The 15,503-nt window shown below is 38.2% G+C and overlaps 1 protein-coding gene across 2 annotated transcripts; it reads left to right on the forward strand.

Annotated features, from left to right (window-relative positions):
- The first annotated feature begins 37 nt into the window (after positions 1-37).
- Positions 38-14,905, forward strand: C12H3orf14 (chromosome 12 C3orf14 homolog). 2 transcript variants are annotated; one of them, XM_029917949.1, is made up of 6 exons: positions 38-125; positions 782-893; positions 1,502-1,585; positions 2,874-2,997; positions 12,504-12,578; positions 14,489-14,905. In XM_029917949.1, exons 3-6 carry the CDS (start codon positions 1,533-1,535, stop codon positions 14,603-14,605), a joined length of 369 nt encoding a protein of 122 aa, XP_029773809.1. In that variant the 5' UTR covers positions 38-125; positions 782-893; positions 1,502-1,532; the 3' UTR covers positions 14,606-14,905. The 2 variants fall into 2 exon arrangements, with proteins under 2 accessions (XP_029773809.1, XP_029773811.1); XM_029917951.1 differs by having other exon boundaries at positions 1,505-1,585.
- The last annotated feature ends 598 nt before the right edge of the window (positions 14,906-15,503 follow it).

Raw genomic sequence — 15,503 nt, forward strand, 5'->3', positions numbered from 1 at the left:
CGTGATTACGCCACCTCGTCGCGCGTGCGCAATGAGGGCAGCGTGACCACGCCCAGGCCTGTGCTGGGACCCGGCGTCCACACCGTAACGTACAGCCTTTTCGGAAAAGGTCCAAGTGCGGCCAAGTGAGTGGAGTCCCACGGCGTTACGGGCCACGGGTGGGTGGCTTGACTGTCCGAGAACGGCGCAAGTGCCCGCAGGCCGGGGGTTGGGGGGGGGGATGTTGTTAAAACGGAAGAGCTGGGGTGATGAGGAAAGGTCGTGAGTCCTCTGGGTATGAACTAAGCGGGAGTTGGAGTGGTCGGAGGATTGATGACTCTGAGACCATGCGGATCTTCGGCTCGAAAGGCGGAATTTATCTTGGGGTTTGTCTGGAGTGCTGAGGGCGGGCTTTACGGACAAGAAGTTGCCCGGGAGTAACTTTCCGGGATTTCCTTGACGCTGCATTCCAAAGTAGGAGGAAGGCGGTGAGGATTGGCCGGCAGCGAACTTAGAGGATTGTCTCTGTAACTAGATCCTTGTAGGCGGGCCTGCGAGGGGTTGCTGTCCGTGGTGCTGAACGCAACACAGAAGTTCCTTTAGAAGGAAACCCGATGAGGGCAGGGCAGTGTTTCCTTGGCTGTGTTCAATGCCCTACACCTCCATGCATGTGCACTGAAGGATGAGCTCCGTCTGTCAGCGCTGGACACTGCGAGATGAGCGACAGTTTTTAATTCGTAAAATTTAGGAAAGCCAGGGCTTCGCCACAGGAAAGAATTTCATTTGTTTTTTTCTCCCTTAGGATAGTGACCTTTGGCTTTTGCACCCAACCAGATGATTTGCCTTCAGGCTCCGAGCCTTCAAAGCACTTCACTTGATCTTTTATCTGTATTGATCCAGACTCTTCAGTTCAGGTGAGCTTGGTCATGTGCCATTAAAACGGACTTTCCAAAACTCCCCCAACAGGAGTCCTGAGCACCTAGGGTACAGTGAAGGGAACAATTGTGCTTTTGCTCTGCTGTTACACATGAAAATTACTTTATTTGGAAAAGAGATGGGAGAACTGGGCAGCCTTCCAATAAAAGAAAGACCATGAGTTTCCAGTTGGTTCTCATACTTGTTTGCCTTTCTGTGTGTGTATGCACATGCATGAGAGATGGTGTTCCTGTGATGAATTTTACAGAGTGGATTTTTTTCTTTCTGTTGATTCAATAAAGTGTTTACTAGTCTTAGTACCAGCTGCTTGTTTGTTTTCAATTCAGATTAAGGTTAAAGTGTGAGGAAATAAGAGGAGGAAATGTGAAATGTTTAGTTTACCTGATTCATCGTGTTTAGGGATGCATCTGGCATATGAAAAGCTGTGCATCGTAAATAAAAATGGTTTTAAATGCATTCTTTCATTTTATACATTACATCTCGAATTTTTCACTTCTGAGAGAATCAATGGGTTGAGGTAATAAAACAAACTCTTGGGAAGCTGAGGATACATGGTAGAAGTTAACTGTACGTTTTTATTATTTAGCAGAAAGCTTAGAAGACAGCTTTGACTAAAGATGACTTCCTTGTTTACTCAAGAAATTCACCTTTCTAAAAGACATGAAGAAATGTAAGTTTTTTTTAAAGGCATATCTAAATGAGTAAGTTGTGCTGGCTTTCTTAGTGAAATATTGTGTGCAGAGAAGACTCAAAAATCTGAAAATGTGTCATTTAAATTGTCTAACATTTGAGAGATCTTGGTGTTAGGCAATGTTACTGTCTCTTAAAAATAATAAAGATTAGAAGGATTATTTATGTTCTCTTTTTACATTTCTTTGCTATTACCTAAACAAATTTACCCTCTCAAGTTTCTAGGTTCCTCACTGATACTTAATGGACTTCTCTAAACCTCTTACCCAGAGCAGGCTTGGTTTAATGTTCTAATGCTGTCTTGAGATTCCTAATACTTTTAAGGAGCCCTGTATTTTCATTTTGCATTAGGCCTTGCAAATTATATAACCAGCCCAATACTTATACTTGATAATAACCTTCTCTACCTCCCCCTTTTTGTGGGTTCTCATGGTTTTCTTTAATTAATTTATTTTCTTCAATTCATTACCAGGCCCTCTTCCTTGGCTTTCTAAGGTATTTTCCTTATAAAAAATGGTCAAATGACTCAATTTTAATTCTACCCTCATGTATTTTTTATCATCTGACATTTTTTAATCAATCATTTAAGAGGACCAAAAAACCTGTAAAATGAACATTTGACCAATGAGACACTTTTAAAATATATATAACAAAGTAGTTTGCTAATTTACTTACAACTTTTTACATCTTTCTTGAATTACTATTTCACCTTGTTGTGAGTATGCATATACATACACACAGCCTCTCACTCATATATGGAGCCATCATCTTTCTCTTGGAAAAAGAGGAAAAAAATATTTTTATTGCTTCTTCAAACATATGGAAGTTTAGCGCAATTCTAAATGTGTAACATGAGATTCAGGGGTATTGAAGTGTTAAGCAGAAGGTTTCGTATAGCAAGTTATATCAATGTATGCGTGTGGGGAGGTATATATAAGTCTGTGTACAAAGGGATATGTATTACAGTTTGCATTTTCACCAAAAATTAAAACATGTCTTAACACTCTACAATAATTGCAAAGACCATAGAGGCTAAAAAAACAGAAGCATGTACTTACAGTAGATACGTTAATGAAAATAAAAGTAATTTTACCCATATTTAAGACTTACTGAGCTACCTAAGTTTTCAACTGTCTTCATAATTGACATAGTAGTTGGCTTTCAAAATAGGTTGACTTGAGGTGCAATTAAGAAATGTACTTCTTTATTAGTCAAGCAAAAAATGTTCCCTTAAGAAACATACTTTATATAATCTTTGTTTTTTCTAGAGTATCACAAAGATTAATGTTACTTCAACAAATGAAGAATAAATTTCTAGATGAAAACAAGGAAAAGGCATCTCAGATACAAGCAGCTGAGATTGCTTTTAAAAGGAACCTTAGTCTTTTAGAGGTAAGTTTCCATGACTTGATTATATTTTTCCTCACCTTTGCAAAAAAGGTTTTAAGTGAATTTCATAATTTTTATGTATTTAATTTGTTTTGAGTAATAAATACAATTAATGAAGTACCATCTAGTTTTTAAACCCATCTTCGTTAGATAAGTTACATATGGAGTCTCATTTTTTTTAATGAAAAAAAAAATGGAAATTTGCTTAAGCTAAGTGTTTTTAATCAACGAGAAAAATCAGTGACCACAGAAGAAATTTAAAGGTCACCTCGTGCAAGAAGTAATAAATATAAGATGTAGCTTTCTATCTTCTTTGATTTATAGGTAGATCCTAAAACTCCATGAAGTACCTAGAACGCTTTTAAATCCAACTCACAACTATTTAATATCATAAAAACAAGAACAATTTAATTTTGCCCTATTGGGGCCACACAAAATTCCTATCTTACAGAGAAGATAACAGATTTCCCAGATCTCTCTTGATAGTGATGCAGGAGGTGGTCAAAGTATGTGATTGCGCAGGGCCTCACCATTTGGCCAATGTGCCCATTTGGAGTAAAATCATATGTGTAACATTTTTGGCTGCTTGCTATACTTTGCTTCCAGAATTGTATGGCTTCATCCATAATTAAAACCCTAAAGTTTGCTTCCATTCAAGCTTCCAAGAGATCCTATGACTAAAACATTTGGTAGTAGGGCTATATTATTTAAGTTATAAAGCAGTGTTTTCAGTTTTTTATTGTTAAATATTTTCATCGATAGGCATGATATAGTTATCTTCTGTAGTCACTAGAGGATAAAGGAAGAGGGAAATTCAGTTATCTTCTCAGCTTCTGGCAGTTTGATCCACAGTAATTTAAGTCACAGCCATAGTGCTACCAAAGCATTCTATGTTGCCATATGTCTTACTTGCCCAATGGTGTTTGCAATATTTATTTTTAAATGGAAATATATAGGATAATCTGGAATTTGCTGTGAAAAGTCAGAAAACCTAAATTAGAAGGCTTGAAGGCTTGATTGCTACTTACCTGCAACAAGTATAGGTATGATTTGGACCTTTCAAGTTTGTCTTCCTTTGAGTGAGCAAGTATTTTGTGAATGCACAGAGTCCTTACTACTGAGCTAGTTCTCAGCAGAAAGTGGAGTCAACAAAAGAATTCAGAGTTCTTTACATCAAAGAGCTCATAGGCTTAACTGATGACCTAAGTTTGTCACACACAAAAATAGGAGACCTTAGCAGATGAAAGAGTAAGTTATGTGGAATCCTCAGTACTGTCGGACTGAGTATAAAAACTCATCAAAAGCTAAAATAGTCTAACAAGTCTGACAGTGGAAGCTAGGCTGGAGATGTGTTTGAATAGGTGGAAGGTAAGGTATTCTACTACATTCTTACAGAAGAACCAAGACCCGAAGAATGAATATTAGTGTTCACGGGACCCTGAGCTAACTACCTTGTAAAGCCACAGGAAGCAAGGTTGGATATATTTTCTGAGACCAACTAAAGAATCTGAGACTTGATATGTAGGGGTAATACAGTACTCAAAGTGAGCAAAAGAAAAATAGAGACTTCTCTAAGAGATGTATGGGTATTTACGAAAAGATTCATTTCCTATTCAGATCCAATGTGATCTGAAGAATGGAGAGCTTGGACTGAAGAAGAATAGCTAAGAAATCATTGTCCTATCTAGAAGGAAGATAATGAACCCAGTTTCATAGTCTCTTGGTATGGTTTTTCCCTGATTATAAAATATATTCCCACTGTAAAAAACTTGAAAGAGTAAAGATGAAATAGCATACTTTTAATATTTATTTTGAAAGAAAGAGAGCATGAGCAGAGGAGGGCAGAGAATGGGGAGGGAGAGAGAAAGGGAGGGGGGAAGGAGAAAGGGGGTAGGGAGAGAGACAGAAAGAGAGAGAGAGAGAGAGAGAGAAGAGAGAGAATGAGAATCCCAAGCAGGCTCCACACTGTCAGCACAGAGCCAGATGAGGGGCTTGATCCCATGAACTGTGAGATCATGACCTGAGCCAAAATCAAGAATCAGATGCTTAACTGACTGAGCCACCCAGGCGCCCCTGAAACAGCCTATTCTCCACATCATCCCACCCACCTAGAAATTAGTATGTTTTTGTATTTTTCCTTTGTCTTTTCATAAACATTTACTGAGCTGTTATATCCCAGATACAATGTTCTCTTTCAGAGATAACGTCTCTTTCCCTTTTTTTAAAACATAATTTGAATAGTTGTATATGCAATTTTTTATCCTGCTTTCCCTATTATTTTGTTTTAAACTTTGTAAAGATTATGTATGTGCATGTGACATAAATAGGACTTGACCACAGAATTTCCAGTTGGGAGAAACTTTAAAAAGCATATAGATTCAATTCTCATTGAAGGTAATTTTTTTTTTTTTTTTAGCACAAAACCTTTTCTTCAAAGATTTAAAATAGGTAAAAAATAGACCTGCTTTGGCCCAAGGCCCCACCCATGTAGCCCTTCCTTGCCTGCACTGTTGTAGTTCTATGAACAGTGAGAACCACTGACCACGTCTATTCCCTTAATTTAGACTTGAGAAAACCTTAAGGTAACTAACTACTCCTAACACCCTTGTCAAAAACCGTTTCAGTTACATCAAGATATGTACTTAAATCCAGAATACATTTTAAAAATGGTTCCACTAAGACTTGGAAGCATTCTTATAAAGATTCTAATAACAAAATAAGGATGAACTCTATGGCCATCCATTATTTGACCTTATTTAGATGCTCTGACCAACATGAGAAACACTAACAGGGAGTGAGCCTCAATTTTTGGAAAGGAAGATATACTATAACACTAATATTTTTAAATGCTATGGCTATATATGTAGAAAAGCCACCATTGTTTTAAAATGAGTATTAGTTGAGTAAAATTAATGGATAAAAGGTGAACATACAGAAATCAGTTATAATCCTATATATACCCCTGGAAAATATGAGATTACATTCACATTAGCAATTAAACTATAAAATACTTGGGAACGCTCTTAAAAGGGATTTGCATGATTGTTTTAATTATTACACTTCAATGGGAGATTTAAGAGAAAATTTTAATGGTGACATATGCCTTAATCCTGATGGGAAAACTATTAGTTTTCTTTAAACTCTTATTTTTATAAAACCAGTTGTCATGATCTTTTATTTTTATGTTTTGTTGTTAATTTCGAGAGAGAGAGAGAAGGAGAAAGAGTACAAGCATGCATGGGGGAGGGACAGAGAGCTTGGGGGAACAGAGGATCTGAAGTGGGCTCCTCGCTAACAGCAGTGAACCTAATGTGGGGCTCGAACTCATAAACCGTGAAATCACGGCATGAAATTGGAGGCTTATCTGACTGAGCCACCCAGGCACCCCACAATGTTACTTTTAGATTCACTAGAATCCCATAAAAATTTGCATCAAACCCAGCAGAATTTCTCTAAATGCATTTGGAAAAATAAATTAGCAAGAAAATCAAAAAATGTCTTTAAAATGGGATAATAATGAAAAGACTAATCCCAATGGTTCAAGCATACTAGTAAAAGAATGAACGTGAATTTAAGTAGAGAAAAAAACCTCAGATTGAGAGTTTAGTCAGTATCATAGATGATAATGGATTGTTAGTTTCTGTTAGTTTCCCAGAAATGAAATAAGATGAAACTTCTCTGCCTTTTAAAACAGATTTGGAAGAGAGAATTTTGTTTCTATAAATACTTCCATGATGTAAACAGTCATCTCTTATCCACCTCCTTCCTGACCCTGCCCCCCACCCCTGCTGACAAAATTCTTTAACCCAAAAAGTCAGTTTTGTGGTAGGAAACATCATCTTGTGAGGAAGATAGACAAACTTTCCAGGCTGAAAAGGAATGGGAGAGTACTACCACAGATTAGTGATATGACACGTACTTCCCTTAAGGTGCATCCTGGAAGTCTTCTTGGGGCAGCTGGCGGTTAGAGCCTTCATCAAACTGCACCCTGGGATGGCCAATAACAGCACCACATCGCTCCCCTTTCTTCATTTCTCACTTCCTCCAAATCCAATGAAGAGCAAGTTTAACAAATGCTTAAGTGTTGCTTGTACCAGTGACCCTGTATCTCCTGCCTTCGTACTTCGTTTTGCAATCCCAGAAATGGCACCTGAGCAGATTAAACAATTAGACCCAGCCCAGCCATAGCTGGCTTTACTGTATATATTTATAGGGAGATATCCATTGCTGGGTTGAGAAGGAGGGACAGGTTTAGTGAGGAGGAGAGAAAGAAATCTGCTTATGACTTTTTGTTCTCATACTTATCTTTCCTGATCATGAGTCAACTCATTTATAGAGGTTGCTAAATACTGCCACAGAGTAGCATTTACACCACCATCCCTATTAGGGACTTGTTTTTTAATTGTTAGGAAGAATTTTGAACCTATGTAGAAGAGTAAGTAGAATATACTTCCATATGCTTATCACCCAGATTCAGTAAACATCAAAACACAGCCCGTCTTGTTTCATCTACACTCTTCACCTTCACCCCCTACCAGCCCCTCAAATTATTTTGAAGCTAATCGTCAGGCCTGACATTGTGTCATCTGTAAATATTTTGGTATACATCTGTCTCAGTGTTTATCAAAGATAAGGGCTATTTTAAGTACAGTCACAATACCATGATGGATATAAGAGATTAACAATAATTCCTCAAATATTCAATTGAGATTCCTATCTCCATATTAACTTTTTATTTATTTTTTAAATTTTTTATGGTTTTTATTTATTTTTGAGAGACAGAGACAGCGCGAGCAGGGGAGGGTCAGAAAGAGAGGGAGACACAGAATCCGAAGCAGGCTCCAGGCTCTGAGCTAGCCATCAGCACAGAGCCCGACGCGGGGCTCGAACCCATGAACCGTGAAATCATGACCTGAGCCAAAGCCAGACTCTTAACTGACTGAGCCACCCAGGCGCCCCCATATTAACTTTTTAAATATTTTTAAGTTAACTTATTTATTTTGAGAGAGAAAGAAAGAGCATGAATAGGGAAGGGGCAGCAGGAAAAGGAGAGAGAGGGAGAGAGAGATTTCCAAGCAAGTTCCTTGCTGTCACTGCAGAGCCTGATATGGAACTCAAACTCACAAACCCTGAGATCATGACCTGAGCAGAAACCAAAAGTCAGACGCTTAAGAGTCTGAGCCACCCAGGCACCCCTCCCTGATTGACTTATAAATATGGTTTTACATTTGTTCGAGTCAGGATCCAAATAAAATCCAGTATGTAATTGACTTACAGGTTTTCCAAATCTCTAGAAGTTCCCTCTGGTTTTTTTTTTTTTTTTTGACCCCTCTGAATTTATTTGCTGAAGGAATTGGGTCATATGTCCTATAAAGTTTCCCATGGTCTGGATATTACTAATTCCATTGCTGAGGTGCCCTTTAGTGTGTTCCTCTATCCCCCGTTATTTCCATAAATTGATAAGCTAAAGTTGTGCTGTACAACAGAAATATAATGCAAGTAATTTAAATTTTCTTTAATAAAGAGAAATATTAAATGAAACCTATTAACATTTTCATATTTCAAATGCATTGCTACTGAAGTAAGTATTTGTTCTTTTTTCTTACTGAGCCTTTTTTCTTAATGTAATTTATGGTCAAACTGGGTTCCATACAACACCCAGTGCTCATCCCAACAGTCTTATTGAGCCTTCAAAATTCAGTGTGTATTTTACATTTCCAGCGTTTCTCAATTCAGACTTGCCACATTTCCAGTGCACAGCAGCCACCTGTCAATGCTCTGCATTAACAGTGCAGACAGATCTAGAGACCTGATCAGATTCAGGTTCAGTGTTTGGGGGAGAACACTTTCGTAATGACTGGTCGTCTCTCTTTCTGGACTGTTAGCAGTCACTGTGATCATGGCCTACGTAGGCTTATTAGGGCTTGACAACAGTGATATTTGCATTCTTCACTGCCTTCTCATTCACCTGCCGATTATTTTTAAGAAGATGAACCTGCCCTTAGCAGTTATTTGGTTATACTAAAGTACATTTCCTCTAGGAAAAAGCATGATGAGTGCTTGAATCTTTTCTCTGCACTTAGTTTTCGAAAATAGCAGGTTGGTTCTCTAGTACCCTCCGGTTGGTCACCAGATGACCAATTGGTGTTTTTAAATATGGCAGTAATTTGAAAGGTCTCAACCCAGTTCAATTTGTATTCCCACTGATTCCCAGATTGTCCCATTTTTACCCATGGGAACCTCCAAGTTAGCTCCTGAATGCCTCTGACCTAATCCTTGGTAGTTTCCTTTCCTTCTGGTATGATGTTATCTAGCAGGTTAATCCTATGCATTTGCTGCTTAGACCTGGGACTGGCCATTGCTCCAAGGAGCCCTGGATCCTTTTGGTAGAAATATATATTTACAGCCCTTAATCAGGTGTTTATTACAACCTTTTTTAAACATAAAAAAAGATAAAAGTCATCAAGAGCTCCTATCAATAATTCCATTTTGATTACATGATTACAAGACTTTTAGCTTAAAATCATCATCCTTTAACTTCTTTCCCCCTCAAACCAAAAACCTCAGTTCACTGATAAGTTTCCATTACCAATGGAAATACTCACTTACTTTACCCCGTGGTATAGACAGCACTGCCAACAACGGTACGGCTTTCAGTCAGATACTTTTTACAATTCTTTTTGTCCCTGAGGTGGACCTCACTATGGCTGCTTAGTCAAAATACCATGTTCTAAGACCACCTGATGTGCTTTTTCTTGATGTGGTTCTGCCACCATATCGACAAAAGATCTGTTTCCTTTTGTTTTCAATTTTTAGACATTGCTTTTTATTTGTTCTGTAACTGTAAAAATTTTTAAATGATATAGCGACAGATCTGTAAAAACCAAGATAACAAGGTCCAGTCAGGGAAGTCTAGCCTCTCTTGTCATCCGTTTTCCTTCTCCTGCCCCTCACCCCCTTGGGCACTTTTTTTTTTAAAGCTTTTCATTTATACTCAGGAAACTTTTGACACCTTAACCATTTATTTATGTAATGAATATTTTAGTGTTTAGTACATACCCTGCACTTGATTAGATTCTCAGATGCTTAAAGGTTGTAGGAGACAGAGTCCTTACCTCATAGCAGTGTATAATCAAAGAGAAGATTCTTCATTGGAAATAATGTAACTCCCTACAGATGGTCATTCACTCAGGCTAAGGAATTTATACTTTATCCTCTGTGTAGTGAGTATCTTTTTTTTTTAACTAGGTAAAGAGATATTTAAAGTAGTAATTTAAGCAAAACTAATCAATACGTGGTTGAAATGAGACGTAGGAGTTGGACTCAGACTTAGACTATTTGTTGAACAAGCAAGTGTCACAATAAGGCCGTAGCACAGAATGGCACGGACAGGCTAGAGGAGACATCCTGAAGCATCAGTCTACGGATCTTTGAGTTTTTAAATGTCAGGGAATAAGAACAGTTGAAGACAGAAGATGTAGCATAGGTGTCTGGGGAGGAGAACTCGTACCGTTACATATTCAGTACATTCAGGCAGATTAAGAGTAGTTTTATTACTGAGAAATAAGGATGAGGAAAACTTATCTATCCCTCTACATGAATAGCTAGAGCTACATATGAGGTAGTCTTGGAGAGAGAAAAAGTAAAACGATGAGGACAGATGTCACAAATCTTAAGAAAGCCCACACTTAGGATTAAGAAGAGAAAAAAGGAGCCAGCTAAGGAGAAAGAGAAGTAGGAGTCAGAGAGGTAAGCAAAACAGCTAAGAAAGTAAAATCTCACTTGAGAAAGAAGTTCTCTGGAAGGGTGATAATCCCTTGTCGAAATGCTGCAGAGCTGACAGTCAAGTAACTAACCGCAGGCCGTCTTACCAGGCCACGGATCCCTGCTCCTGTCTACTCTTCCACTGCAAATCTGCTCTTCTAGGAGAGAGGTTCAATATCCTTATTTTCTCGTCTTTAAGACAGACACTTATAATCTTGTCTACAGGTCCAATAGCACCGAGATCTACCACAAACAGTCAATTTATAACTATCCTTATAATGATGTAAGTGGAGTTGATTCTTTTGTTTGATTGATTTATAACGGTTCCAGGACCTCGTACAAGCTCAGTGCAACCACAGAAGAGTTAATCTTCACTATTCATTGTAGCATCGGCATCAAAAGCTCTTTAGCATGTGTCTCAGCTATAAACTTCTGGTAGGGAATAGACAGTGCTAATAGATGGGCTTTTTATCCCTAAATTGATGGTTTTCCCCTTCAAATCACCTTCTTCTAGACAGCAGGTGCATTAATGGTTGTGCAACTTTGGGGAGTCCCTTTAGGGAATTTCCTGTTTTTCCCTTTTACATTTCACACCCATTCCTTGCTCCCGCCGCTACCATCTGCTCGCTCTTTTCTCCTGTTCAGCATTGAATTCTTCACACCCCACTCCCACGCCCTTTTCCATCACTCTCCGTCTGTCCAACAGCCCTGTACTTGGATTGCTCCAATGCTTGTACATGGATCAGAGAACTTTCTCTTTTCGATCAACTCCCTAAGCTCAAAGGGGAGACGAAATTTACACGGCCTTCAGCCAAGGCCTCTGTGAACTTGACAAACATAAGCAAGCACAAGACAACATAGGTGCCAATGTGGGGAGCATGAAACAGAGCTCAGCATTTCACTAACGACTTGGAGTGTTCTACGTTTCTGGGCATGTACTTCTTCCACATATCAAGGTAACATCTTTACCAGAGTATGAATTAAGTGTAATTAATTACCCTTGTGTTTCTACAACCGTAAGAGAAAATGCACATGCCCATGAATTCAACTACACATTAAAGCACAGTGCTTAACAGCCATCAGCTGAATGACGTACAACCTAACGGTAAAGCTGGCCTTCGAGATTGCCCTAGAGATCTAGTCCTAAAAATCTAGAGAGTATAGTGAAAAGGTTTTTGCTGCAAAGGACTGAGATATCTCATTGGCTTTCTTTTAAATATGTGGAGAATTTGCAGAAGTATAAAATCAAAAGAACACTGAACAGATGAAACGTGTGACATTAATGCACCACTTCCATGATCTGGCCCAGAACGCCTCACTTTTAAGGTTAGCACAGTTGTCAAACTAGCTGACTGTTTTTAGTATCTGAATATTCAACCATTCCATCCATCTGGCTGTTTTGAATGGTTTTACAGCTAAGGTAGTATCCCGAGCCGTTTTAGAGCAGAGTCCACTTTACAAGAATTATTGGCATTGACTATTTTAAATGAAATGCAAGACCTTGAAAGTGCCCCCCACGCTGTCTCCACGTTTTTTTTTTTTTTAATAAGAAACTCTCCTTTCTCTATTTGAAACTGGTTACCTAGCCAGGGATCAGTCGCCTGCCTCAGTGTCCTTCCTTCAATTCAGACTGTATATCCAGAGGAAAGTTGAGAGATTTGGGATATAGATATTGCTATTACAGGTGCCATTTGGGTGAGTTACGTAAATACGTTTTGTTTCTAACACACTGATACCTATCGCAGGATATAGAGGCAGCAGAAAAATCTCTACAGACCCGGAGTCACAAAATTCCATCACCAGAAGTGGTTTCTCTTGAGGTGAGAATCCTGAACCAAAGTGTAAGAACAGACTCCATTCTGTTAGTAGTACGTTGTAAACTGACTGCGGTTCTATGTATTTCCCAGACTTGTTTATTCAGTAAAATCAACAAGATGTGTCTGATTGATCCTTGTGTGTCCATAATGCTGTGCTTTATCTGTAGGTGACTGTTAAGTATCTTGATGTAAAAAATATATAATTTACATATACAGATCACATGAAAAAATTCTAAAAATCCTGTCTTTTCCTCTAGAAACAACTACCCTGTTAGAACCATAACAGACAGTAGGCACTACATCTTAAGATGATAGCATGCCTAACCAAAGTGCTTTTCCTGTTGGCTAATGTTAGTAGTTCAGTCCCTTTACCAAATTTCAACCAGTGCTATTTCAATGCATATTATCATGCAGTGTAGTATGGCTTTTGTCTGTTTTATTTTGCTCAGTTCAAGAACAGATTGGGAAGATTGTTGGCGAAAATAAACCCGACTTGGTATATGAATATATCTGTGATGAAAGGAAATTTACTCCACTTAGAACAGTTTATTTAATTTTATATTCCTAATGACCTTTTCCAAATACAGTTTTGCTTGCTGCCTAACCAGGGACGTGAATAGACTCAAATTAAAGGGTGAGAATTTGCCCTTCGATTTTCTGTGTCATCTAGAACAATAAGAGGCAGTGGTCAAGGATAGAAAGAACTCCGGTACAAAGTTGTGCCTTGGGCATGTCTTTTTCTTTGTTGAATTCTCCAATATCTTATTCTGGCCTATACTGGGCCCACACAATAGGGGTTAATCCAGCCATGAATGGTGGAGAAACTCCCAACCACAGGCGTTGGCTGGTATTTTTCTTAGCTAGTCTTGCACAGCAGGATGACCTCTATTTTAAGTGTGTCAGGCTATTTCTCAGACCACATGCATAGATACAAAGATATGTAGAACCGCTCACCATTTTCAACTGTCAGAACTCCTGTACCTTGTTAATGCGCAGAGTGAATCATTATGTGTTCTTAATGCTATGGAATTCTTTGGTTGAATTTCCCAAAATGAGATGGGATAGTGATAATCTCATACAAAATGCCCTGCGAGGATACAGAGCTCTTGGTAGTTTACTTTTACTTTTCTTTGGCCTTCTTAGAGCAGTTATGCAAAAAAAAACCCATCAAAGCTTGTAGATACTATATGGTGATCTTGCGTGAGCCTCTGAGGCTTCCAGACTTCTTATAATCAGGTCGATAGTACAGTATCTCAATTTCTAAGTCATTTAAATTAAAAATGATTGCATGCTATTATTTTCTCAACATACAAAAAAATTGGGAAGAAATTACAATTTACCATATCGAGTCCTCTTCTAAAAGGTATAGCGGATGTGTATTTTAAATGTTTCTCCCCATACAATTAAGCAGTCCACTCATCTGAATCCTGTACTAGTTACATTTCAGTTCCTGATCCTGGGTCCAATCTTTTTAGGTCAACTATAAAGCAGTTGTTCATGTTTAATCATTTCGTTGTAATAATTTTAGTATGTGTAATCATTTGGTATGGGATTTGGAACAGTAACCAAAAACATTTAATGATTGTAGCCATAAATGATTCTGCTGGTAATAATCACAAGGTTGGCCACAAGAGGGCGTGTAAAATCACAATAAAATCCTAAAACCTGTAATTCTGCCAGGCTCTGGTTTTACTGAGAAATTTGAAAATTAACACTAGTAAGTAGCCAGATTTCTTTCTAAAATTAACATAAAATATTCTGTAGAGGAAGTGCATTCTACGTATATGTGTGTGTGTGTGTGTGTGTACACGCATACACACACTTCAGTGAATAAACATTTAGACTATTATGAAGAGCCAAGTTCAATTGCTTGATATGCTTTTTTACTTTTGGATGTTGTTTTTTTTTTCCAGACTCTTTACTGGGCATCAGTAGAAGAATATATTCCCAAATGGGAACAGTTTCTTTTAGGAAGAGCACCATATCCGATCGGTGTTGAAAATGAAAATGAAGCAGAAAATACCACTTGAAATGAGGCGCAGTGATAACTTCTTCACATACTCTTTCAAAAGAACCTGTTTAGCACAGCTGAATATTAAAGAATATACAGATCATTTCAGGAACCTTAGGAGTCGAGTACATTCACACTGTCCCCTTACGTCCTCAACGACGTCGAGATCTGACCATCTGCTGACAAGCCTCAGGTTATTATTCTGAGACCTACTACTACTTCCAGGCCAAGAATTTGCTTTCTGCTAAACCCATGGAAGTGTTAGTGTTAAAAGCTAATACCGAAAGGCGGACTGTTTATTAAATAAGTTGCTATGTAAGCATGTGTGTCTTGTTTTTAAAAAAAATCATTTACAGTCCTTCTCATCTCAACAGCAAATACGTGTTCTGACTGTACATTTTCTAGAATCGTTTCAGTTATTTCATTATGAGGATCAGGGTCAGCACAGGATCAAAGTGGGTGTGGGCCCATTATTACAGTTTCTTTTAATAAGTGGAAAAGAGGGGGACACTTAGCTGCTTCGTAGGATTTTGTCTCTTATAGATAATCAAACCTCTGAAGGTTCTGGAGAAAAAGACTAAACCATAAAGCATTTGATAGGTAGCCAGTTCAGGAAGGCTCAGACTTGGTTCTGAAAAAAGTCACCCGTTAGAGCTGAGAATGGTTATTGGATTTTGACTCAGTTATTTAAGGATTGCCGACCCTGTGAAGATTGTAACTCTTCTCATTTTTTTCATCTTTAAACTTGCCCTTCCCTCTCCCTTCTATTTTCATTATTTCTGAAAGTGTCAGAAAGCTCTGAGGCTCCTCAGTCTTCCACTGCTTGAGCACTCAAAAAAATTTGTTTTTCTAATTATAGAGGCCGCTACTGGTAGTAAGAGGAGTCTATATGTTCATTACTATTCAAGAGTTTAAAT

The sequence above is a fragment of the Suricata suricatta genome, chromosome 12, assembly GCF_006229205.1.
Source record: "Suricata suricatta isolate VVHF042 chromosome 12, meerkat_22Aug2017_6uvM2_HiC, whole genome shotgun sequence".
In the NCBI taxonomy this organism is placed as follows: Eukaryota; Metazoa; Chordata; class Mammalia; order Carnivora; family Herpestidae; genus Suricata; species Suricata suricatta.

Coding starts and splice junctions, on each gene's coding strand:
- C12H3orf14 (XM_029917949.1), top strand. CDS start 1,533: ATGACTTCCTTGTTTACTCAAGAAATTCACCTTTCTAAAAGACATGAA. Junction 1,586..2,873: donor TCTAAAAGACATGAAGAAAT/GTAAGTTTTTTT, acceptor TGTTTTTTCTAG/AGTATCACAAAGATTAATGT. Junction 2,998..12,503: donor GGAACCTTAGTCTTTTAGAG/GTAAGTTTCCAT, acceptor TACCTATCGCAG/GATATAGAGGCAGCAGAAAA.